General features: G+C 38.2%; 1 protein-coding gene across 1 annotated transcript in view; it reads right to left on the bottom strand.

The window, feature by feature from the left end:
- ITGBL1 (integrin subunit beta like 1) overlaps window positions 1-24,953 on the bottom strand; it is a 193,671-nt gene extending 168,718 nt beyond the window's left edge. Inside the window, exons 1-2 of the mRNA XM_033104269.1 lie at window positions 24,588-24,953; window positions 23,461-23,678 (exon numbers count right to left, since the gene is read on the bottom strand). Coding sequence (XP_032960160.1) covers window positions 23,461-23,678; window positions 24,588-24,685 — 316 coding nt within the window. The 5' untranslated portion in view covers window positions 24,686-24,953. The remainder of the gene's footprint in view (window positions 1-23,460; window positions 23,679-24,587) is intronic.
- Between the last annotated feature and the right edge of the window lie 1,098 nt (window positions 24,954-26,051).

The following is a 26,051-nucleotide window of genomic DNA, read 5'->3' as shown; positions in this document are numbered from 1 at the left end:
CTTAGAGGAAAGAGACGAATGCTATTTCTCCCATCCTGTGAGGCCAAATCTCCCTCTCCTTTCCCTCCAACACCAGAAGTCCCAGTCATTTCAGGAGGCAGGCTCCAGAGCCTTTCTCACTGTGGATATGGCCCTGTGCCATGACCCCTAGCCACGGTGACCCAGACACTTGATACTCCAACCCCTCAGAATGTCCATAGGCTCCTGTGTCACAGATCCTATTTTCCTTAATTCCTTCATGTTCACCTCTGTACGTTTAAGGATACCTTTGTCAGGATTGGGGCAGGAAGCTACCACTCAAGTATCTTCATGAAATGAGAAGAAATGACATGGGAGAAGACCACCCTGCCATAGAATCAGAAGCAGGAGAATTCAGTAGTGTGGCAAACAATATTCAACATGATAGTCTTTAACATGCGTCCATGCGTGATCACAAGGACTATAATGTAAGAAAACAATGGAGAGAAGGAAGTTGAGGATGGTAAGGATAGAAGGATGCAAACCTTCAAGGGAAAAGCAAAGGTAATTGATACTGAATCTTGATATTGGAAAAACCAATAAAATGCAAACAGCAAAGACTTAAAAATGGATTTGTTCTCTGTAGATTATAACTAATGACAGCCATTCGTTGTGAGCCATTTGTCTTCATGCCTAATTATCATGCAATACAAGCACAATTATATGTATCGTTAAATATTAATATTAAAATAATAGAACCAGAACTTTTCAGCTTGAAGAGGCATTTGAGATCACACAGGCCAAGCCACTCCTTTCACAGACAGGGAGTTTGCAACATGAGGAGATAAAGGATTATTGAATCACAGAGCTGTTTCCAGGCAGCAGAAACCTCAGCCCAGGCTGGGTCCTTGCAGTCCAGTGGCCTGAGTGGGAGCTTATCTACCTTTGGAGTAAATGGGATTTGATTAGAGTGTGAAATTCTATACCAGTACTATCTGTTGTTTTGCAACAGAAATAGCTTTTGACCCTGACGTTAGCATGTTAATTTTCAGATACTAGCAAATCATTCAAGTAGAAATGTTTTGCAAGAATTACTATTCTCTAGAGCAGGGGTGTCCAAACTTTTTTCAACGTTTTTTACCAAAGGCCATATGCGGTAAAATACACAAACAGCCGGGCCACTCACTCGAGGTGAAGTACGTATTGCCTCACCTGGTTTATTTAAGTAAACTAAATATATTTTTGGAATCTGCTGTGGGCCAATTAACAGTGGATTGCGGACCGCAGTTGGCCCGCTGGCCGCAGTTTTGACACCCCTGCTCTAGAGTAATACAGACTGAAAATATTGATTTGGGTCAAGAGTATCTGCATGCAGATAAATTGTGGAAATAGGCTCGTGAGAAAATCAAAGAGTATTAATAAAAACAACATAAGACAAATAGAGCTTTTGAAAATGTCCTACTCTATTATGAAATATATACTGTAAGATATAAGATATTAACTTTCATCTCAATGAATTCCTTTTACCTAGAATCATTATCTCAAGATAAAGGGAAGCTTTATCCTGACCACTTCTCTCAAGGGAAGCTGTGCCAGTTATGTAAACTGTATAAGATTACTTACACAGTTTATTCCTAATCATGTGATACCGTGAAATCCCACACACACCCTGTTAGTATTTCACAGAATTTTTCACATTTATCTCTATGCATACATAGTTTAAGGTAGAGTAGATATACAATAGTGGTTATGGCTTTTTAAACTTGAATTTTTATCATATGTCCTCATACAAAATATTCATACTTATCATCTTGATGATTATAAATTATCACATTAACTTAATGTACTACAATTTATTTTACACTATTGGATAAGCAATTTTACTACAACTTTTTGCTATTATAGGCATCAATGCATTAAGCATCTTCATTCATATAGTAGTTTACTTCCTCTGGATTACTTCCTCAGGATAAGTTTCTAGAAGAGAGCTTATTAACTCTTAGAATTTTTTTTTATGTGGGAAAGTGTATATGAAGCATATGTAATTTAATAATACAGAACATAACATAATATAGAATATGTAACTATTATATTTATTTGAAGAGAGAGAGGGAGAGAGTTAGTTGTGTAATTATATATTCTGACCACAGTGTTACCATGTTTTTAGCCTCTTTCAAAGGTTTATCAGAAAATAATTTTTAAAACTTTTAAAAGAATCAAGGAATCAAATACAATCTGAAGAAAAAATGAGTAGTCACCAAACTTCAGTGTTATAGTTGATTTTGAACTGGAAGGCAAATTTCATCTGAAACATGAGCTAATTTTGAGACTGAGTGAAAGCCACATAAACTGTCTGGGTTTCATTTTTCTCATTAAAGAAAGCGGGGGGATATCTAAATCCTACTTGCTTTTTGGCTCTCTGTTCATACACATTATAATTTTATAACTACCAAATAGACACATGCTATCCTGTCTTATCACAATAAATGGCAGATAAACACTATGCCCCCCCCCCAAAAAAAAACACAGCAGAATAGTGGGATATATAGGTAAATGATAAGGAAAGGACAAACCTAAATATGTGCTTTTGAGTTAAGTAGAAAAAAAAAATACAATTAGTTAAAACATCTATATAAATCTAGCCTGGCAAATCTCTTAAATGGATCTGAGATTAGAAACTATTATAGCAACAGATGGCAACATACTTTGCACAAAGCCAATTTCTCTATAACCTTGAAATTCTAAAAGGTCCCCAAAGAAGAACAATCAGATAGGCTCTTAGCTGGGATTGTCCTCAAGACAGATGAAGCTAATGGACTTGTGTCAAAGAAAGAAGATGAGATCGATGTTCTACAGGCTTCCATCCCCCAGGTGCAAGGACATTTTGCCATCAGGCATCTAGAATTAATTTTTGGATGACTGCGACGACAGATGTGGAAAATATATTGGCAGAATGAACAGGTGATGAACGCTCAACTCACATATCTCTCAGGAGGAGAGTTGTTGAGCAGTGAAAGCATGTCCTGGACAAAGAGGAACTGAATGCTAATGTCATTTCCGCATTTGAACAGCTCCAGACCACGTAAGTGAATGCAAAATGTAAAGTTTAGTGAAAAACTCTCAAAACACAATTTACTGCAACATTGAGAATTGCAATAAGGAGTATATGACATGAGGAATGCTAAAATGATTTAATAGGAACTAGCTTAATTTTTTTTTTCCAAAAAGTAAAGGAAACTCGTTATCATCTTCAAGCTTCCCCAGCCTTCATTAGATTCATCATCCTTAGTCAAATTGTTGGGATAGAGGGTAAAAGATCAAAAGGCAGAAGCTCCACTTTCACTAGGTAAGGAAGTTAGGGAATCCAAATAACCCTTTATTTATGAACTTCTAGAGATTTTCTTAGCTCCAACTATCAACTTCCATGACTCTAATTTTGAAAATTCTAAGGATGATTTGAAATCTGCTCATTGCACAAAATCTGCTGTCTCCATTTCCCCTTTAACTATTCACCCATTAACTTCACCACATTCACCCATTAACTATTTAATTATTTACTTATTTGTGCAATAAACTTTATAGAGCATCTACTATGTACTTAGCAAAGTACTCCAGAAACCTTGGGATTTACTCCCAGGAAATGCCTGCATAGAGGAATTACTGTTCTCTTCATAAATGTATTTATCCTTAGGCCTCTTAGCCTTCTCCATTGAAACTTGGAGGATGAAATGGAGTGAGGAAGTTTAGGATAATTATTTGGCTTCTGACATTCAAATGAGGATTGTACTGCAAGACAATATATGTGAGAGCCAGGCTCTGTGAAGAGAGGATTTTCTAAATTCCTTCTAACCTATCAACAGCTGTGGCTGGTGAATTTAATCCTAATGTTTTACATAATGGATTTCCCAGGAGTGCAGGAAAAGGAAGTAAAATAAAATTCATTCTTTCAAGCCCTGAGGAAATTCTGGGAAAAGAAAGGCAAACAAACAAACAAACAAACAAACAAAAAACCGGAGACCAGAGAAGGAAAGGCAGAGGAAGTAGAGCCGTAAGAATGCATCCTGACCACTCTTTTCAAGGTGCTGTTCCACATAAAACCACCAGCCCTGGACTCCTTTCTGACTCAATAGGAGCTGCTGTGGGAAACCTGAGCAGGAAATAAGTATCCACTGCAAATTACAAAGAGGCTCTAAAAACTGCAATGAGGTGTGTCAGCTCCATTGAGCCAAATGGATTTCTGGACTCTGAAAGCAACCCCATTTATTCCATTTCCCTTCCCTTCAAAAATAGCAAAATTACCTCCTAAATGTATAACTGCTGAGCATGACCACAAATATACTTCCTATATTTGAAGCATTTGAACTTCAAAAAGAAGGTGCTGTGTACATTCCAGATTCTTCTGTAAGAAAACAATGTTCACCCAGGTGACTCAGAATTTGTCATCTTATAAATCAGTTTAAAACAAAGTGAAGTATTTAAAATCACTAAGGAACATGGGATGTAAGGAAATGGCAATGCATGATGGAGGAAAATTTGTTAGAATGAGTATGGAGACAAGGGCCCTCCACCACAATTTGTCTAATTTTAAGGTCCCTTCAAATGTAGCAATATGAATGAAACTTCATAGCTTGTACCTACTTATATAAACTTTCTCAAGATGAGAAAACAAAAAAGTGGGTTAATTTGGAAGCTGTCAGCTTTGCAGGGAAGTTGTTGCTGTGATGGGGAAGGTTAGCTGATCTAAGTAGACAGTCATAAGGGGAGCTTGGCCCTGACAAACTCGGCCATCTGCCGATCTGGAAGAGGAGAATGTGGTTGCAAAGGACACAAGAACATTTTATTCACAACCTTTACGCAGAGACAGAGAACAAGACAGTTTCATTAATGACAAAATTCAAACACATTTAACTCACAGTAATTTACATAGATATAGGTTGAGGATATTGGCACTTACAAATTAGAGTTGAAGAGTCATTAAAACCTTTTTTGAAAAATCATTCCTATTGACTTTTCAGCCAAATGGTTCACCCAGAAACCTAGAAAGGTCTTACACATGCAATATTCTAGTATATACCACATATTAACAATGGAGCCAGTAAGAAGAAATTTTTAGAGTTCTTTACTAAATGTCAATAAATGTCTTTGGCATTTGGGCAGCGCTGAAGCTGGGAACACTCAGGGATTCCCAACTCATTATTCAGCAATGATTTCTCTAATGACTAAGAAACCTTTCTCCCTCTTTCTGCAATTCTGTTAGACTAAAATCTGAAACAAGGAGATAAACAGAGCCAGAGCTATTGCATTTGATTTGGCGTACGTTGGTTAAGGTTGGCATATTTTTTTTGGTCAATACATTTTTTGGTGAATACATTTATTTGTAGTTTACCCGCTTCTCTATAGTCATTTACAGTTTCTCACACTTCTGAAGCTATCACACCCCAAGGATACAAATGCTTCTCATTCTTCAAGACCCAGCTCAAAGGGCACTCCTAGATGATAATCCCAGGTAGAATAATCACAGGAACAGTGAACTACTCACACCTCTGTTTATAACATTATCTTAATCAGTCTTGGCCTCATTGTTTTCAGGGTTGGACTGTTCCGTTTTGCTTAAGAGGACTTTGTGCATAGTAGCTGCTCATTAACTGCGTCTTAGCTCAGGCTGCTATATATATATACTGGGTGGCTCAAGCAACAGACATTTATGTCTCACAGTTCTGGAGGCTGAGAAGTCCAAGAGGCAGGTTTGGTTCTTGGGAAGGGTCCTCTTCCTGGCTTGTAAACAGTTGCCTTCTCACTGTGTCCTTCCATGACAGAGAAGAGAGAGCTCTCCTGTCTTTTCCTCTTCTTATAAGGAAGGACACTAATCTCATCATGGGGTTCCGCCCCCATGACCCTATTTACCTTCCAAAGGCCCCACCTCCACCTACCATCATAATGGAGGTTAGGGCTTCAACACAGGAATTGGACGGGGTAGGGACACAAACTTTCAGTCCATAACAAAGCACTAACTAAATTGAGTGAAAAACTCTTACGCTTATTGAATATTCCCATCACTGCAAGTAAACTCTTGAGATAAAATCTAAAATGAAAACATTTCGTTTTTCACTTGCTCTAAAAGCTAGCAATCCTCACACCAAGACCTTTAGTCCACCTCTCAATGGTTCTCTTTTTTCGCCAGTGAGTCAGGCAAACTGAATGCTATGTTATCAGCATGCATCAGTATTTCAGTGTCCTTTGATATCAGTGACCTCATCCATCGCAGTGTGAAAAAAATCAAACAAAAGTTCACTAAATCCCTTCATTCAGAATGGTGCTTACCAAATGTTACCCAAAAGCATGCTATTTTAACATTATTTACACATTTCAGAAAACCAATCTTTCTCTTTCTGCTACAGATGTGATGACATACAGATGCACTTACAAAGAATTATTCTGCACAATGTCATTTCAGTATGATATTTCATTTGAAATAGTAACCTAATTTTTGTCAATCCCCGGAGTAGGTCACCTCACATATTTTATTTAATCTTCATAAGGACACTATAAGATGATTCTCATTCTTCCAGTGAGAAATAGAAAAGGTGAAATAACCTGTTCAGTGTTGTCTAGACAATCCAATACAGACAAATGTCTGCCTATCTAACACTTTTTTCAACCCGAAGCCCCTATATATTCAACTACACCATCTGGTCTTTCCAAGTCACATGCCTAAGCATTGAAGAGGAACTAAAACATATTGAGCCCCTCCTATATGTCGTGTGTTTAATAGATGAGGAAGTGTTCCATAAAAATTTAATGGTTGGGAATTGGGGGTATAAAAAACTGTCATTTTACAGCTGTATACAGTTTACGTCTCAGAAAAAGTAGAATTTGATCCCTGCTTTGGAACATGATTTTTGTTTGCTTGTTTGTTTAATGTCTCTAATCTCATTGATTACCTGCAAAAATCCTGTAAGAAAGCTGCATCATCATTGCTATTGCCAATACACAATAATGCTTATCTCACAAAGCTGTAGCGGCAACACCATGAATCACACAGGATACCTAGTGCAATGCCGGGGCACGTGGCATATGCTCCGGAAATAGCACCTTTATTAAAATGTCCTCATTTTCAGTTTATAAACTAGGAAATTTGTTTGGAGGGTTCAGTAGCTTTTACATTCTGACACAGCTCTCACAAGGCAGAATTAAAAGTCATTAAATTAAAAGAATTAAAAGAATTAAAAGTCTTCCTGGTTACAAAGTCGGTGAGGCAATTCCAGTGTCAATTCCTGAAGTCATCCCAATTTCACAATGAACATGGGAAAACTAATAGGCATATGTCCTTCCCCTACCTGAAAGGAAAGGAATGGACTTGAAATACCATCCACTCTTTTAAGTCAAGATATAGAGTCAGTTAGGTGTCAAGCTAAAGACTAAAATGTCAAGCTAAAGACTAAAAACTTCCTTTAAAATGACAATAAAGCATGAGCAGATTGCTCTGGAAAGACCATGCTTTCTAATACAGACAGCAATGACTTTGACTCCAACCTCATTTGGAATGGTGCACGCCCCCAAATGCCAATACAAGAGCTGGCTCTTTGGTTTGAAAGGCGTGGCTTTCAAACATCTTTTGGGAGATATCAATTTGTCCATTTACTGGGGCCCTACTAAATTTCCTCCTCTGTATCGCCTCTCCCATCACAGCCAAGGCTCACTTGATCTCCTCTTCAGAATCCCAGGATTTCTATTATCATCACTTCTTTGGCCTCAACCTTTCTGCGTGGCTTTATGCAGTATCTTCTGAGCCAATTGCACACTGAACTTCCACCTGGTTAACTCTTCATCTATTTTCCTAGGTAACATTTGAGTTAAGAAGGTTAACCTTTCTTTCCAACCTAAATTATAAATACAATTTATAAGCTGAGATTGGATATATTTTTATGAGCTTCCCCCATTCATTTCTTTGAAAAGTATACAAATTCCTTACTTTAGGCCAGTGCTTTGCCAAGATGTCTGAGCATACAGTTACCTGGGACACTGGTTAAACAGACACCTCTATGAAATGTACTTCTCCAGAAGAGAGGCTGAGGAAACTAATGACAAAAGTATATCACAGTTAGTTCTTATGATCACCCAAGTTAGGAAAACACAACTGAAATAATATGACTATAAATAACATATTTCTTATAAAAGAATGTTTTTTGCAAATATAATTATAATTGCCAATTTTATCTGTATTTTTACTGACAACTTTTCAACAGTTACAACCATATTTTTAAATCATCCTAAGTTTCTCCTTTTAGTGATGTTGGTATAAACCTATAATATGGGCCTTCTATTTTTAACAAGAGGTAGGTAATTGAGGGGGTTTGGTATTATTTTAGGTCACAGTACAAGGACAAGCAGTTATCAACAGGCCCCATATAATTTCCTGTGCTCCTCAAATGTCTCCCAGCAACTGACCTGACGTGGCTCAAATTAGCTTGAGCAATTTGACAGGATCACAACACCTGCCTGGGAGCTAGAACTAAACATTTCTCTTGTGAAATTTAATGTGCTCAAATAATACAATGAACCTGGACATTTTTACCTAATAAAGATATAGTAACAAAAACTAAGAGGTAATTAAAATCACTGAGAGTAAGTAGAAGCAATAAAACATATTCAAGGTTTATGAAGAACTATTATAAAGAAAAAGTTATTATAAAGTACTGACCTTAAGAATGTATTTCGGTAGTTCTTTACGCATTTCTAGATTGTTTTTCCAATTTGCTGATGCAATTTAGAAAGCATCAATAAAAAAATTTAAAAAGCTGACAATTGAAATCTACAGTACAGCATTAAACTAACCTGAGTAGAATGTGGAATACTGGATGTGCTTATGTCCCTTGTAGTGCTAAATAAGCATGCATTGATTGAATAAATGAATAGTGATATGGCCATGGAGAATAGCAATTAGCATGAATGATTGAAATTTTCATTATTTTGTAATATTAAAAATGACATTTATATAGCTTATGTACTTTTAAAGCTGCAAGGGCTCTAATCTATTAAAATATGAAACCCAGGTTGCATATCTGCTCTATTTACCATTTCCCTCTATTCATTAAATAATCTATATTATCCCACTAACCGAATCTCCTGTTTTTTCTCCAGTATCTCACCCCTGATTTTTGTCTTCTTTGGAGATGCTGCTTCTTCTATCTCTTTTAAAGAGAGTTGAATGTAGGAAAAACATACTGTATGTATTGACCCACTGTAGTTACCATTTTTAGTTATCTTCATTTCTTTGTGTAGATACAGATTTCTATCTGGCATTAAACACTCAATTCAAGGTGAAATCATTTCTCTTGTCCACGGGACGGGGTGCTGTGATGACAGATATCCAAAGCTATCATTGGTCACCATGTGAAGCTTGTAAATGGAGCTTTCCCATGGGTAGCAGAGCCCACATTTCAAGCCTGGTGGTATCCTTGGAGGCCTAAATTGAGTTATATCCAAAAGTACCCTGTTTCCCTGAAAATAAGACTTAGCTGGACAATCAGCTCTAATGCGTCTTTTGGAGCAAAAATTAATATAAGACCCAGTCTTATAGTAAAATAAGTCCGGTCTTATATTAATTTTTGTTCCAAAAGATACATTAGAGCTGATTGTCCGACTAGGTCTTATTTTCAGGGAAACATGGTAAATTTAGTCCTAGACAAGTGTTTCTTAAATTTTTCTATTTACCAGAACAATCCGGAGGGCCTTTTAAAGCAGATGACTGAGCTTCAGTCAGAGTTTCAGTAAATCTGGGTTTGAGATCCAGAATTTGCCTTTCTTACAAGTCCCCAATTGATGCTGGCTCAAGAACCATACTTTGGAAACCACTGGCCTAAATATTTCAATTAAATGGGCCAGTAAATTGTAACTTTTTCTTACGCATGTTTGGGTTGGGTTCACTATTACTTGGACCTCAAAAAAATATCCTACCTGATTTACCTATGAGTGTCTGAAAGACACCTACCCCCAAAATAAGGCTGACTTGCTCTCTCTTATTTAGTATTTATACATTTTAAAGTATATGAAGAAAAGTGATAAGGAAATTATTACCCAGAATAGGATAGATTTCATAGTATATTTAAGGTTTTATCTACTTCATGCTATGATGCCACAATTAAATTTCATAGCATCTTGTACTAAAATATTAGAGGAATACAAAACAACTAATACTTAGATTTCTTTTCCACATAAAATTTCTGATCCTTTCCTGTGAAGTTTCATTACTGACGACTTTAAATTGAAGCTATTTTTACATAATGAGTAAAATTAACATTACAGATCTTATTTTATTTGGGATATAGTAAGAATAACACTATACTCATGAGTTGCAACCAGTGTTTGCTTAAAGTACAACGCATAATTTAATTTCTTACTCATCTTTTGCAACCCTAATGAGAATCGGTTACCTACATCTAAAGAGGCAAAGTGTCCTGGACACGCCTAAATAAAAATATGTATTTAAATAACTAGAAACTTAACTGGATGTGATATTTGAGAGAAAATTAGTTGAGCTCAGGAGTCATAACTTTTAAAAATCTTATCAGTTCCTAGTATATGCTCATTATGTGATAAATTGGCAATCTTTGGAAGCTGATGTATCTTTGGCCACCACTTGCCACATCCAGATGGCTTTTATGAACAATTGCTCCTCATCCCTTTGCCCTCAAACATATTGCTTTCTCAGTTTCCTATTTCTGGAGCCAACATATCCTCCTCCACCCTCCAGGTGGGAGATAGTTGAACTATTTAATCAGAAATGAGGAAAAAGTACCAGTGCTTAGCACCAGAACTGGGCAGGGGTTCTCTAGGTATGCAGAGATTTAACCCTTTTTTTTTTCAAAGCATGAAGAAGCCAAGGTGTTCTCTGACATGGGGGTGGGGGTGGGAGTGTGCAAGATTTGGACTATTTGAAAACCAGTATGACCATAACAGTTTATGTTTAGCAATTAAGTCTTGCCCCTACCACCCCTGTACCATTTCCTATCCCTGTTGTTTCCATCATATAACAATGTAATTAGCATTATTCTTTCCCATTCCTTTCTATGGTCAACAACATAATTCAGAATGTTATTAGTTTTCACTCTTTTATTAAAATAACTTTTTCATTGTTCTCTACGTTTAAAGACTTTTCTCTTTCCATTTATCCTAATATCAATGACCCTGAATTTTCTATTTGGAAAAGCCAATTCTGTGCTCACCATTACCTTCCAAGCACTGTCCACAGTATTTTTATTTTGTGTTGAAAGACTGGAGGTAACAGGGCTTTTCTCTTTAGTGGTCACCTACAGTCATGGATTCAGCTACCGCTGCTTTCTGATACCTCATCTCCCAGCTACCGATGTCCTGTCCCCCTCTAAACACATTTTGTGACCCGTGGCTAAACGATGGCCATGAGGAGGAACTCAGAGCTAAGCTGACTGTGAGCCTCCCTGTGATGACATGGACCACCGGGTGACAGGGGACATAATGAACCTGGGGTTTGAGTGGACCTAGATCCAGGACTCATTGAAAAGTAAGAGGTACAGCAGTGTGGCTACATATCGCATCCTGAGCACCAAAAAACCCCAAAGTGATGTGCTGCACCATCGTGGTAAGGCCCTTGTATTCCCCTGACCGCAGCAGTTGTAGTCGCTCCCCAACAAAGGAGGTTCACCCAGAGTTGTCCAGGTTCTGCCAGACAGATCAGCAGCATGAGGACCAGGAGTCAGAGCAGAAGGGCAAAGAGCTACCAGTCCTCCAGCCAACGAGGAGTCGAGACTGGGAGTCGAGAACCCCCAGTGCAACGCTGGGGATGCCCCCACCATCCACAGCACCATCCACAGCACCAGCAGCAGCAGTACCAATAGTGGAACAAGAGAAAACCAGCCAGAGCCATCAGCAAGTGACTAGGAGGTTCTTGGACTTTATTTTAAGAGGGCTCTGCCTTAGGCCGTCCAAGAGGCAGCATGGCAAATGGAACAGGGTAGAGCCCATTTAAACTGTGGATGGCCAAGGCAGAGCTACAATCAAAGACTCCAGGAAGGTCAAGACTGGCTCCCTGCATTTTAAATGTTGAACTCAAAGATGTTGGGTTCCAGGGAGCCCAGCCATGTGGCGGGGATGATTGGCCAGAGACTGAATGCAAACTGCTGCAGGTGGCAGTATTGCAAGAAGTACACACTGTGTGTGCAAGGAACCCTGGGTGAGAGAACTTGGTGCAACAGACCATGGAGGTATGTAAACTGCTGTGGCATTCTCTGCATGGGATTCACATCAGAAGGGTACCTGGCATCTCTGTGGCCTTCAGAAGCATCATACCCACAATTCCTAGTGAGCTTGGAGGATGGCCTGAAGGCCTCTAGGGGACAAGAGAAGGGGCCCTCCTAGCTGTAGGTCCACCATTTGGCCCTCACCTGGATGAAACTTCAGAGGCTGGACTGTTTGTCCTGGGGCCCTTCTCCTCTTCCCTGCTCTTGCTTTCTTCCATGTTTGTGGGAGGGAGACAGTTTTTATTAAGGTACGTCTTTCTTCCAAATCTTGTAATAAACTTGATGCTTCAGATAGATGTATTGGATACTCTGTTTGCGTCCTCCCTGCACAGAATTGGGGCAGCACATCCTCCAGTTTAAGAAGCATAAAATGATGTAGTACTTGGACTTAGTAAGAGCAACTCTGAACCTTTGCATACGCTGCTCTTCTTTCTCTTCTGTTCCCTTGGCTTTGAACACTCAGCTACCTTGTCCATTTCTCCTTTATGGAAGGGTGGTGTTGGTTGACCACATAGCACGCTGCCTTCTTTCTGGGTGTTCGATGATGTCGTCAGGAATCTTCTCTCTTGACCTCTTGGCTTTGCTTATTTCCCTCTGTGCTGGTGTCATTCTCAGGTGGTCCTTCCCTTTACGAAAGCAAGATGGCCACCTGTTCAGTTTTCTATAGACACCTTTCTTCCTTCACCATGCATTTCTATTAATTCGCATTTCCATGTTCTCAAAAGAGCTATACATATATTAACATTGTCATGAATTCGAATTTTTATATTTCACATTATGAATTTCATAAGAGCAAAAGATAATCTCTAATGTGATTTAATAGCCAAAATATGTAATACACAAAATAACACTAGTTAATATCCACGAAAGTAACAAATATACACATATTCGACTCTCCTATCTACTTTTTCTTTCATTTTTATAGACAAGGAAAGACAAAGGTTATGGAAGAGTTTTTCCCATTGCTGACTCTGGAGAATCCTGATTTGGATAACAGTGCTAAATGCAATCGCTCTAAGAATTTCAATTACAGCTGAGGGAAATGCTTTTTGTTAGTGTAACAAATAAGTTAGTCCCTGTGATTTCTGTTACCTGGACTTCTTTTGGTGCTAAATGAATAATGTGTTTTGCTCAGTATTTGAGCTTTTATGTGTACTTCTTTGACATAAGACAGAAATGAGAGTCTAAATCTGCTTTTCTATGAAAAAAATCCACAGAATATATATTTTTAAGTGTATAAATGAAGTTCCTAAAAAGTATGTCCTAATGTCAGGACTCCAATTTCATGAAAATATTTTCCCTAAATATGTGGTTTCAGGACAACGTTAATAGGTTTGAGGAGAAGCTGTCTAATGATTTAGAGGACAGATTTCTTCTCAGGGTTACTTAGTATGATAGTTGGACAATAATAATTTTGACTATCTCTTAACAATTATATGGGAATTGAATGAATTCATGTGTAAGAAAATATTTTCCAGCAAAGCATACTTGGATATAAGTAGATATTTTCCCATTATTCTCTTGTATTACTAACGCAACATTAATTCAAGGCTCCAATCCATTCAAGCAGCAATTGCGAAAAATCTATCCATTGCATTACTAACAAACCAAATATTTTCTTTCTTAAAATAAATGAATTATTTTCATATTAAGATTGCTCTTGGAGCTTATATAACAAATGGTGTTGACCAAGAAAGCAAAAAAAAGAGACTGTAACTTGTCTTTTGTGTTTTGGAGAGGAGAACGCTTAAATGGCCAAGTCATTTTGTTTAAAAAAATAAGTAGTTTTGTCTAACTATTTTGCACAGCAGAAAATGATAGCTTTGAAAAAGCAGTACTAACCAATTAGGAAATACATTTACCATGTTTTGATTTTCTGATTTTGGCTCCTTACTCTCCCCAACTGACTAAATCACAAATTTACAAGTAATGCCCTGCTGTAAGAGAAGTTTCTAAGCAATACCAAAACTCATTGACCTCTTTTTAAAAATATATTTAGCCTGCCGTATTCTAGGAAGCATGCAGATACAATAATGAAACAGGAAAGTACAGTGGTAGCTATTCACTTGGAATAATTTGATGTTTCAACTAGTGACTGTGAATTAGAATGATAGGGCTCTTGGCGTAGGAACTTATCTTACCTCACAAATTAGGACAAGGGTGACACAAGGTCAAGCCAGTGAGAACCCTTATAAAGGTCTTATTTTTCTTTTCCCTTTATAAAGCCATCATTCTTCTATCCAGCCTTAAGTAAGATGATTTAGAACAGACAGAAGAATGAGTCCTATTACAAAATATAGTTTCTTATTTGCCAGGAAATGTGATCCTTGAAAGACAAAGCACTCTTTTCCAAAGAAAATGAGATTTGATCTTCTTGCAGCTCTCTGTTTTTATCAATTTAAGAGTTAATGAGAAATAGCTTGAGAATTTACCCATGTGGGGGCCTAAATATGCCATGGAAAACCCCTCTGGAACTCTCAGTACCAGCAGTACTATACATCTCCCCCTTCTCAAATGTGACTCTTGACCTTGAATCCCAGACAAGGCTTGAAATCCAAATTTCCCTAAGGACAGAGGCTTCAAATCTCCCAGTTCCACCTGATTTGAAGTTTCCCTTTGCCAAGATCATGAACGTATGAAGACACTTTTATTAATACATCTGTTGGCTGGCGACTCCCTCCCTTGTGCCTTGGAACTGAACTACTCTAGTGCAAGAGCCAGGGTGCTAGGGAGCTGTGTGCATGTATGTGTATGAATGTGTGCATACAATTTTAAAGTGGAGTTTGAAAATACTATTTAAAATTGGATTTTGAAAATACTGTTTAAAATCCTCCTATATCAAAAAATAACACACACAACAACTGGAAAATCCAGAATGTTCAGTAATAGGCAAATAGTTTAATAAAGTAATACATCCATATTATATGACATCACATGCCTATTAGAATGCTTAATCATACATATTATTAAACTAGAATGAAAGCCACGATATAGTCTTAAAGAAAAAGCAAGAGAGGGAGAAAAACATGGCTGTGCATATGTGTTTATGTGTGTGTGTTTATAGCACACACATTTATATAACCATGGGAAATATGGAACTGTATACCCTAAATTCAATATTAACTCTGGAAGCTATGAATAAGACTCAGACTAAGGGGGAATCACATCATCCACATATTTAACTTACTTGAATTCAATTATATGTGCTTAGACATATAAGGTATATATTAGGCAATAAAGGGAGGTGGAATAATAATTTCAATAGTGTAGAGATTCTGTCATTCCATTCAGTGAGTGGAAGCCCCACATGGGAGTGAAATGGGAGTGTGAAAGTGATGTTACCTCCGTGGGCTGAGGTTTTTGGTGTGTATCTCCTGGTATGAGCATCTCACCAGGCTGAGTGGCCCCAAAAGAACAATTCAGCTAATTCTCATTTAAATACCCAGCCAAAAACCAAAAATATCTTCCAGCCATGAAGTAAACACTCATTTATTAGTATTTATTGAGCTAGATTAACTAAGAGATTATCTAATGAACTCAAACATGGACGGAGCCTTCCTTAGAGATTTGTCAAGGCAATATTTAAACTTCAAATGTCTGATCTTTGTGCTAGTGTAGAACCTGTTCTCTGTGAAAATGCAACCTCACTGCATTAATTTTTATTCACACATATATGATGTTTGGCTCTTTGTAGCAAACATGCATTGCTTTAAAAAAATATATATTTAAAATAACTTTTAAATATATATATGTAATATATATTTTTATATAATTTATATATATTTTATATTATATATATTTGTAAAATATATATGTAATTTTTTAAATTAAGTATTTAAATATGTAAACAATTTTTGTATTCTCTCTCGTAATTTCATTTCTGGTAACCAGATGTTTAAATAATACACTACCATTTCCTACAAACAATAACTTCTTAAAAACTGCTAGGCAAAAAAGGGGTATATGTTGACCATATTAAGAGGTACAGGGAATATATGTCCATAACTGGTCACTTAGTTACTAGTGATACATTTAGAGCAAAGACGTGTTCCTTTATTTCTTAGACGAATTCCCTTAGAGATTCTAGGATTCTAGGTTTAAGAACAACAGTAATGATAGCTGTCATTTAGAGTGATAATTATGTGTCAGTTATTCTATTAAGTGCTTCATGTGTGTTATCTTAACTTAGCAATAACCTTCCCCAGAGTGTTATTGTACTTATACCTCATTTTACATGTGAGCAAACTGAGTCTTGCAGAGTTTACCCAAATCGCTGAAGTCCACATAGTAAGTAAACTGGCATGGAGCCCGGCCCTACTCGTCTAATGAGCTCAACCACTATGTATATTCTACTCTTGCCCTATTTTAATGGATTTGAACTTTCTGAATAAAACCATTATTTTAAATAGGGTTGCATTTAGCTGCCAATGACAGAAAACTCCAAAATGACAGGGCAAAGAAGACATAAGTTTATTATTCTTATGTACAAAAGCAGTCTATAAGCAAGCAGTCCAGGGCTGGTGTGGCAGCTCCTCAATGTCTCTAAAAAGCTAGGTTTCTGTCTGGTGGCTCAACATCCTCATAAATGGCGGCCACATTCATCTCTTGATTCAAAAGGGCTGCTGGAACTCCAGGTGCATTCCAGGCAGCAAGGAAGGTGGACAGGCAAAAGAAATATCTCATTGAGAGTCAGCTCGCTATTTACATCTTTTTGGCCACATTTAGCTCTAAGAAGGGAGAAGAGTTGAAAAACTGGAAGTTTTAAGAATTTAAATGACTACTCTTCAATCTTATATTGTTTACATTCCTGTAATTACACAACCCCACCTCCAATGTCTCCAGATCATTCATTACTATTTACTAAATACTCAAAACCTTGTGAAAGTGAGATTTTTTTTTTTAATTTTGTTTTGTATTGTGTTGCTTTTCCATTTTTGTGAGTTGAAGAAGTGATTTCTGGAATCAACCCACTTGAGATCAAGACTTTGGAGGAGATGAAAGAATAACCTGGAAATACAGATATCTCAGTGGAAGTAAAAGTCAGAAGCAGAAATGCACTGAGTGTAAACCCTGTGAATTTGCAGAAAGCTTGATGTTTACAAAAAAGAAAAAAGAAAAATATTCCAGATTCAAGGATTAATCACAGTATGGAGCATGGGCTCTGGAACCTTGCTTCCAATCAATTGTGATGGTGTACATCAAGGTAATGATTGCAAGAACAGGAACACAAAAGTCAAGCTCCTGAGACAGAAACAAGCGTCAGAAACTTAAACACATGCAGTGAGTTGAAGCATGACACAGTGAGGTAGTTCCTCAGTCTCGTCCTCACGTTGGCCAAGGCTGAAAGCTCACCCAGCCTTGACACTATGGAGCAGACATGTTGTCCAAGGTGAGACAGTTCCAAACACTGACAGTCAAAGGAGGAAATGTGAAGTGTAGATTTAAACCTGGAGGAAGATGCAGTATAGAAGGAGAGTCATTTTAGGGGTAGTAAATATCTTAAGACCAAGTATCAAGCTAGAGTAAGAGAGGGGCATCTGGCATAAACAAGCTTAATAACTGCAATGACTTACTAATCACTCCTATGTTTTGACATTATTATTGTCCTCATTGATACTATTATTGTCCCCATTTCATAGCTAAGGAAACAGCAGTTGCGAGCACTTGAGTAACTAGCTCCACAGTTGGCAAAATGGAAAGTAGGAAATTGTCTTGTCTTACTTCATCACCCCTCAGACAGGGAATTCTTCAGACGAAGGACCATATCTGGGATCTCTGTTCCTATGGCGTTGACCACTTACCTCTAAACCCTGAGCATCATGAGTCACAGGTCAGATTTAACAACCTGTGCCTGAAGCTCAGAGAGCTAGGTAGCTTTTTAGGCTATTATAGCATCATGTCTCAAAATATACTGAAGACTTTTGAGAACCCTCTGAAGGAGGTTTATGCTTTGCAAATTTAAAACTTATAAAACAAATAATTTTGTTTTCCTATGTTGCCCTCTCTTTCCGGGGAAATTTTACTTAAAAAATAACTGATGAACTTGTCACACTGATACTATTTAATCTAAGTCCCACAATAATGTAAAGATACTCTTCTAGATTATTGAAGTGTGGAAATGGCCTGGTCTGAAGCCAACATATGTTGGTCTCTGGTAGAGCTGCACAGTCTTGTCCACATAAAGAAGTCAGTTGAGAGAAACCAATGTTCAGGTATGGCACTCTCTTCAGGATGAAAATCTTTAACTGTTATGTGTTACTTGGGCTAAGATAAGATACTTTTATCCAAAATGATTGAATTAGAAGAGTAGAGCTCAAACAAGAGGCTTGCGTGACGGGGATGAGCTAGTCCTGGGGGACTCCTGAATGTGTTCTCCAAAATTACAGGAAATGGGACCACGATGGAAACACAGGAAAGGAGACAATCTGAGTCTGTCTGTTCAACACATTCCTTTACTGGAGAGGGTGTTGAAGAGAAGATAATGCTTTTATATGTTCTATGTCTGAGAGGGGACATAAAAAAGCAAAGAATAGTAAATACCAAGGGGGGCTGGGCAGAGGTAAAGGAGTAGGCAAGAAGAACAGGATAGAGTTTGAAGTAAGGAAGAGAGGTGGAAGATGGAAAATGACTAAGAAAGAAAAGCCAAAGAGTGATGTTCCAAAATAGTCTTGGAGGGAATTATTCAACCATCTAAGTAAGAAAAATGCAACTGTGAGGAAAAAGCTAGTCAAACAGTCTTAAGACAATAGAGAGCCAGAAAATCTAGTTCTCATGAAAAATCACATACTATTTCTTTAATAGTATAACAATCAGAAATATCTGCAAGAAAAAAATTACTAATATTTATATATTGGAGAGTTTCCATGTATTTAAATTATTTTTATATCATGTGTGTTTATGTATATAAATCAATGTTTATAAATCAATGTATATAAATCAATGTTTATAAGCATGTTTTGTGTATAGTCTGAATAAATGTATAAGTGCATAAATTATGTGGATAGTAAATATTTATACATAAATATAAAAAATATTCTCAATAATACTCTGGAGGATGTAAGGTTCTTTATGTCCATAAAGATTTTGTTCCATGAAAAAAAACTTAGTTTCAGAGAAATCAAATGACTGGCTCAGGGTTAATGATACAAAACAAGTTAACCTAAATTAATAATTCAGACTGGTTTCCCATCTAACCCCAGATCTTCTGTCACTAAAGTCCAGACTCTTATTCTGCTAGCAATAATTGTTCATTTCACAGAAATTCCAGACAAAAATAAGTGTATTCTGTACTAAGAACTTTTAAACATTGATTAGGAGTTATATGATTCTTAATCCTGACTTCTTTATTTCATCAGCTCTACCATAGTCCCAGTTAATGACTTACCATCTTACTCCTCCTTGAGTACTAAATCATATTGATTCTTCCTTTCAACAGTGTTTAAAATGCATCATAATTCTATCCTTATTCTCTCACAGTAGGACTATAATTTAAATGGCATCTAAACTGAGTTCCTCCTGATCAAGTGTCTACCCAAACCTGAAATGCCCTCAGGCACCACATTACTTTTCATGAGCCACTAAATATGGCTCCCGTATTCAGCCACTTCAGAGCTCCTATATGCTATTTAACTGAGCACAATCTTCATTTCCATATTCAAAGTCCTCCCCAATATGCCCAACTGTAACTCTCAATATACCTTCTACTTTCCCCACAGCCCTGAGATCCAGCCAAGCCAAACCTAGAATCCTTCACTATTCCCTAAATATACCCACATGTTTTTCTGTCTCTAAACCTTTGCTTAAATTTTGATTCAGTCACAATTTCAACAGGCCCCGTTTTGAATTAAAAACCTCCCTAAAAGATTTATGTCAAGTGTTGCCTCTTTCTCAAGAACTCTTAACCACAATATTAAATTCCTGCCGTAATAGAACCCTCACAGAAATTTATAGGAAGTATGTCCTGCTTTGCACTATAGGTATTTAGTATTTCTCTTAACCTCCCTACTCAATGGAAAGCTTTCATGTATTCCTCAACTTTATATGCCCTTCAACAGCAAACAGAGATATACAGCACTTCGTAAGTGTTTGCTAAATTGAATTCAGTTAGTTCTTCCCAGTTATTAAAACTGCAACTCTTTTAAGCAAGATATATATATATTTCTCAAAATCAAAAGTGATTAGAAAAGATTTTAAACAAACCAATATTTTAAGTGAAATCATAGCTGTTCAAGGGGGTTTCCAGAGATGCCTTGAAATATTAACTGAAAGTACGTTTTTATGTAACCAAACATTTTATTGTTCTCAGAGACATATATCACCAAAATTTGGTTACTCCTTATTAGAACATTATACCCACAGGAATAATTGTTGAGCCAGGCTTTATGCTATGGAAGTCTAAGGAAGATGTATGTGCCATGAACAAGTAGACACTGGAAGAAATAGACCTCTTGTGATCACGTAAACATAATCGCCTTCAACCAGCTCAAATTAAAATAAGTATGTTTCTTGTGATTCACAGTGTTAGAATCCCAGTGGACTTAACTTTAAAAGGGCATGGTGTATCTAATACAGCTGCTCTGAGGCTGGGCCAAAATAGCTATCCTTGCTCAACCTTTTGAGCTTTGGATCAATAACAACAGGCCCAGACTACACTGAGAAAGCTAAATTGCTTTCACTGCATCAAATGTTCAACAAGCACAAAACCAGGCTATATCTCTATCTCTATCTCTCTACCTCTGTCTCTATCTCTATATCTATATCTATCTATCCATCCATCTATCTTTCTATTCACCTCTATCTATCTATCTATCTATCTATCTATCTATCTATCTATCTTTCTATCTTTCTCTCCATCTATCCATCTATCCATCCATTTATCTATCCATACTAGCTCATCTTCTGTGCATTGCTGTAATAATATTGTTATATACATATACACATATTAATATTTATTGAACACTGACTTTGTGCAAAACACTATTCTAAGTGTGTTGCATACAGTAAACCTCACCACAACAATTCTGTAATGTAGTTAGTTATTATCCCATTTTACATATTATGAAATCAAGGCTCAGGAAGTTTAAGTAACTGCCCAAGTTGATACAGCTGTTAGGTGGTGGGGCTGGGATTTAAATCCTGGAAAATTTCCTCCAGGGCCCATAGTTTTAACCATTCAATGATACACTACCAGAGCAGGATTTCGTTTTCTTCACAGAGGTTAGGGAGGTCCCTGGAAGCTATTGTATTTCTAGAAAGGACCTACAGAGACATTATAGAGGTGAAGGCCCCGGTGCGCATAAAAACACAAAAGATAGCCTACTATGTTTCTGTCTTACTAGCTATGATATTGCAACTATTTCTTGAAGGTGGAATTGAGAAGCTACACTTAAAGCACAGAACAAGCAGGCAAGCTGGCAAGGCAGCCGGATGGGCTGTGTGTAAGTTTGCCTCACTGGCCAGGCAAACAGAGCACTCACAGGAGCAGATTCTGTACCAGGCCCTGTAGCGTTAGGCCTCGAGGGGTGTCAATCAGAATGATGAGAATGGAAAATGAACACAGTTATTTCATTCAGCCTTGAAATACAGTGAAGCAGTTCGCCTTCTACAGGAATGCACACATAAGCAAACAAAACCATGGATGACTCAGTGCTGCATATTGTATCTAGGAGGAAAGAATGCAGTGACTAAGATGTTACGGGTAAACAACAACTCACTTTCCCTGGGAGATAAACAGAAGCACTATATACCACAGCATTCCCTCTGCATCATTTTACAGAAAGGAACCAGAGAAGCTTCTTGAATAGGGGAGTTTTATCTGATGGCACCCAGAGCTCGTTTCACTGGTTGAAGACTGCATCTTACTTCTTTTCCAATGAAAGAACAATACAAAATGCCCTAAAAAATGTGTTCAGAACTCATGATATTGAAGAGACCTTGCCAGAGGCAATAAAATCCAGAGAAGCTAGGTAGAAGTTGAATTTGGAATGAAATATTAGACAATACTTAGCTTTCATTCCAAAGGGCTGCCCTTAATAGTACGGCAGCTTATGGGGCTGACGAAGTTAAAATAACAAGTTGTGGCATTCACTATTTTTAAAGGGTTGTGCCGCAGCCTTCACAGGGTAAACAAATCACATAGAAACATCTGTGCCCCTCTGAATTACTGATAGGACTATTTTTTCCACTGCCAAACAGCCTGCATATTAAGTATTCGCTCTATGCACTTCTGGGCCCAGGTGCCAAGAAAAAAACATGTTGCTATAAACTCATTCTTGATCTCTGCATGTTAGTGTTGGATGCTTACTCTTAGCTACACTGGGTAAAATAAGTTGTGATTTTTTTTTTCCTACAAATTTTCCAAACCCTGTTTGGAATGCACTGTGTTGCCCTTGTACTAACAAAGTTCCTGTATCATTCACAATGACCTAATCAAGGTCCTTGGTTTTAAGTAAATGGCATGTTGATATGAAACTGGTAGAGGTGAAGGGTGTTCTCTATGAAGAAGTGTCTTGACCCTTTCCAATATCAAGACCCAAATCCCTCCTTAAAAATGTGCAAGGGAAATGAATTTATTTTCGCTCCACTCTTACAAATACCAAGTTTCACTGCAGCTAAAAATTTCAAGCATCTAAAACAATACGCAGGCAACCGCTTCTAAATAAATACAGGCCTGCTTATTTGTTCCGTGTTACAGATTCTGATATGCACTTATGAATGTGAACTATATGTCAGACATGAGAGGGAAAATCAGAGTTCCATACACAACCTGCCCCCTGCCCTCTGGAATTTAGGAAAATATTTCTGTGTTTCCTTAGTGAAAATAAAACACAAGCTTATGTCCTGCAAATATTATGATTAGCATTTGTGTTTGGGGTAGAAGAGCCCATCAAAATAACTCCATTTGTGAGAAAGTTGAAAGATTTAGTCTGTAATAAGGAGCTAAAATAGAGGCAAGTGAAACTTGTAATTAAGTGAATGGATCTTACGAATATTATTTCCAATTAAGTTTGGCCCTAGGGTGGAGGAAAGTATTATAAGACACGCTTCTGGAAACGACTAGCAAAAGAATACCTTCACGAGTGGCAGTAACTTCCTTGATATCTATATAAGGAGAAATTTGTCCCCACCCTTCTGTCCCAGGAGAAATGACAAAAACTGCAGAAGGAAGTTCTTCCTCATTCCCACAGGTGTCGGTGTGTTCCGGAGAGGAGACAGAGCCCTCTCTTACCTGCACAGGTGCTCCCGTCGTAGGTCTCGCACACCCACTCGTGGCACTCACACAAGGGCCCGAAGTACACACCCGGCTCGCTCACGTGACAGATGCAGACACCGCAGTCACACCGGCCCCGGCCGTGGCACAGAGTGCCCCCTGGGGGCTGCCCCGGTGCCCGGCACCGGCGCTCCGATTCGGCCTGGGAGAGCCTGCACAGGGCACCAGGCCCGCTTCTGCATGGGGTGACAAACCACAGCAAGGCCATGGTCAGGCACAGATACTGCCCCTGCTCCTTTGAGCCCATGTTTCCTCCCATTGTCCACCCAGGTAGCAACAGACAATCCCTGAGGCCCCACATTTCTCTGGGGGCCAATCTCCCTCTAGGAGAGCTGTGTTATCCCTGACCAGGACCTATCACCTGAGAAATGGCCATGACCCAAAATGTCTAAGTAGTGACCTGCCCACCTAGTAATAGGACCACCTTCCAATTGGACAGAGGTGATCCAGCCTGTTCCTTGGAGGTTTGTCACTGAATCCTATATGCACATTTTGATTAAATACAAATTAGTCCAAAGTATGACATTTAGCTGACTTTTCAGTTCTCATTGAAAAGTCCATTGCTATCTGATGGCCAGAGGCAGTTATTTTATATGACAGAAGAGATAAATATATAGAAAGAGCTATACATACTATGATAGCGTAGGGCATAATGCTTTTCAAAGTTGCATTAAGCAGTGCTTATGAACCATACTTTTAAAACGTTTAGTTTTGCAATGCACCTCAAAGTCGCCTACAAAATATAATACAGACCCATAAAATAATTCTGCTTGATAGGCTATGAAAACATATAGATGCACATAGGAGTATCTATAACTCATTGCAGAAATTCCTCCTGATATGCATTGGATAGAAGGAAATTATATATTTATTCAATGATTCTATTTTTCTGATGTAAAAACAAAAGGACAGAGGTAAAGTAATACACAGAATAGATATAAGTAGAAACAGGAACAGGTTGAAAACAGTTTATCCCATGTCCAACTTCATAACTGCTCTTGGCTGAGGGCAGCCATCCTGCAAACTTGAGCCCTGCCACGCAAAGCAGGGCAGGTCTGTCTTAAAGAATAACAAACCAAATTTACCTCAGAGATGGCGAGAAGCTTTGAGGAACAGCTGACAGCCCGGAGAAGAGGAGGGAGGAGGCCAGCAGCAAGAAGTTCCTAAAGCCTGCAGGACACATGCTGAGCTCCCGGGCTGTGGAGGCGAGCTGTGCTTCTGCAAGGTGGGGCTCACAGTGGGAGGCTGCAGGAGGGAGAGGTACCACCAGCAGATGGCCAGGCAGACAGACCCACCGACACTCAGGCGCGCGGGTCCAGGTCTCTACCCGGAGCTGCAAGTGCGTTGATGAGCTGCCTGTGAGGATTTGGGCAGCGGCACCGCTCTGGGCGGGGTGCTGGTGCCAAACCCCTCAAGTGGAGAGTCTAGGCAGGAAAGTAATTAGAAACAGTTGTACAAGCAGATGGTTTATTTTGACATTAAAAAAGAAATGTCCTGTTCACAAATTTGAGAAAATCATTTCTTTCCTCAAGTACAGGCCCCAGAAATATTTGACAGCAGAATATTTGGGCTGGCTAATATTGAAGGGACAGATAAAATAATCCCCAAGATGGGAGGATGAGGGGGAGGCTGGTGATGTCAGTGTGAACACTTGAGTAGGAAATTATTCACCGCATGCTTTTGAAGAAGCTGCACTATTTGGGATATGAACTGTGGGGGGCAAGCAAAACTGACAAACAAAACTGCTTCTTGTACTTTTTAGCCTTGATTTAAATTGTGTCTTGTATTTCTTAAGCCTTTAAAAAGTGTGTTGATTCTAGTGGTTCGAACCAGTAGTTTATCACACCACATTTTTTTCTTGACTTGAGCAATTCAAATTGTGGTTGTCTCAAATTCACCCCAGGCTTCCCCATGAATCAAGTAAGAGGAAACAAAACAAAATGTCTGATTATTGTATCAATTGCACTGAAAATTCATCAGTGTCATTTATTAAGCACTTACTATGTGCCCATCACTTAATGTATTTGATCTTTAGTTGTGACAATAACCACATATTTCTTTACTCATTTAGCAAACATGGATTTAACATCTGGTAGGTATCAGGTTCTGTGACAGAGAGAGAACACAGGGAATTAAGGAGACATGATCCCTGATCTGGGAATCCAGTGGGCATTTAACCAAAACAAAAACAAAAATATAAAAGGACAGAGGGTTGCAAATGCAATCAAAAAGGGCTGCAATTACTTCCAGATTAGCTAGAGGCACCTGATCTAATCAGGATGGTGGCACTTGAGTTAAAAGATAAAGGATGAGTAGAAATCAGTTGGGTGGAAATGGGGAAGGGGTGGAAGAGAATGGGGAAGATTTCTAATTCCCATTTTAAAGTTCAAGAAATTGAGGACAGAGAGTAACCTCTTGCTCAAAAGTAACTGAGCTGCTCAAAATCACACAGGAAGTTAAAGTGAGACTTCAGCTGAAATCTGTGGGACCTCAAACCCCACATACTGTCTCTTATATTATGTGGTCATTTGGGGAAAGTATTGTGGAAG

Source organism: Rhinolophus ferrumequinum, chromosome 4 (genome assembly GCF_004115265.2).
Source record: "Rhinolophus ferrumequinum isolate MPI-CBG mRhiFer1 chromosome 4, mRhiFer1_v1.p, whole genome shotgun sequence".
NCBI classification, from domain to species: domain Eukaryota; kingdom Metazoa; phylum Chordata; class Mammalia; order Chiroptera; family Rhinolophidae; genus Rhinolophus; species Rhinolophus ferrumequinum.
Note: the sequence above shows the minus strand (reverse complement) of the source record. Positions and strands in the feature narration are given on the sequence as shown.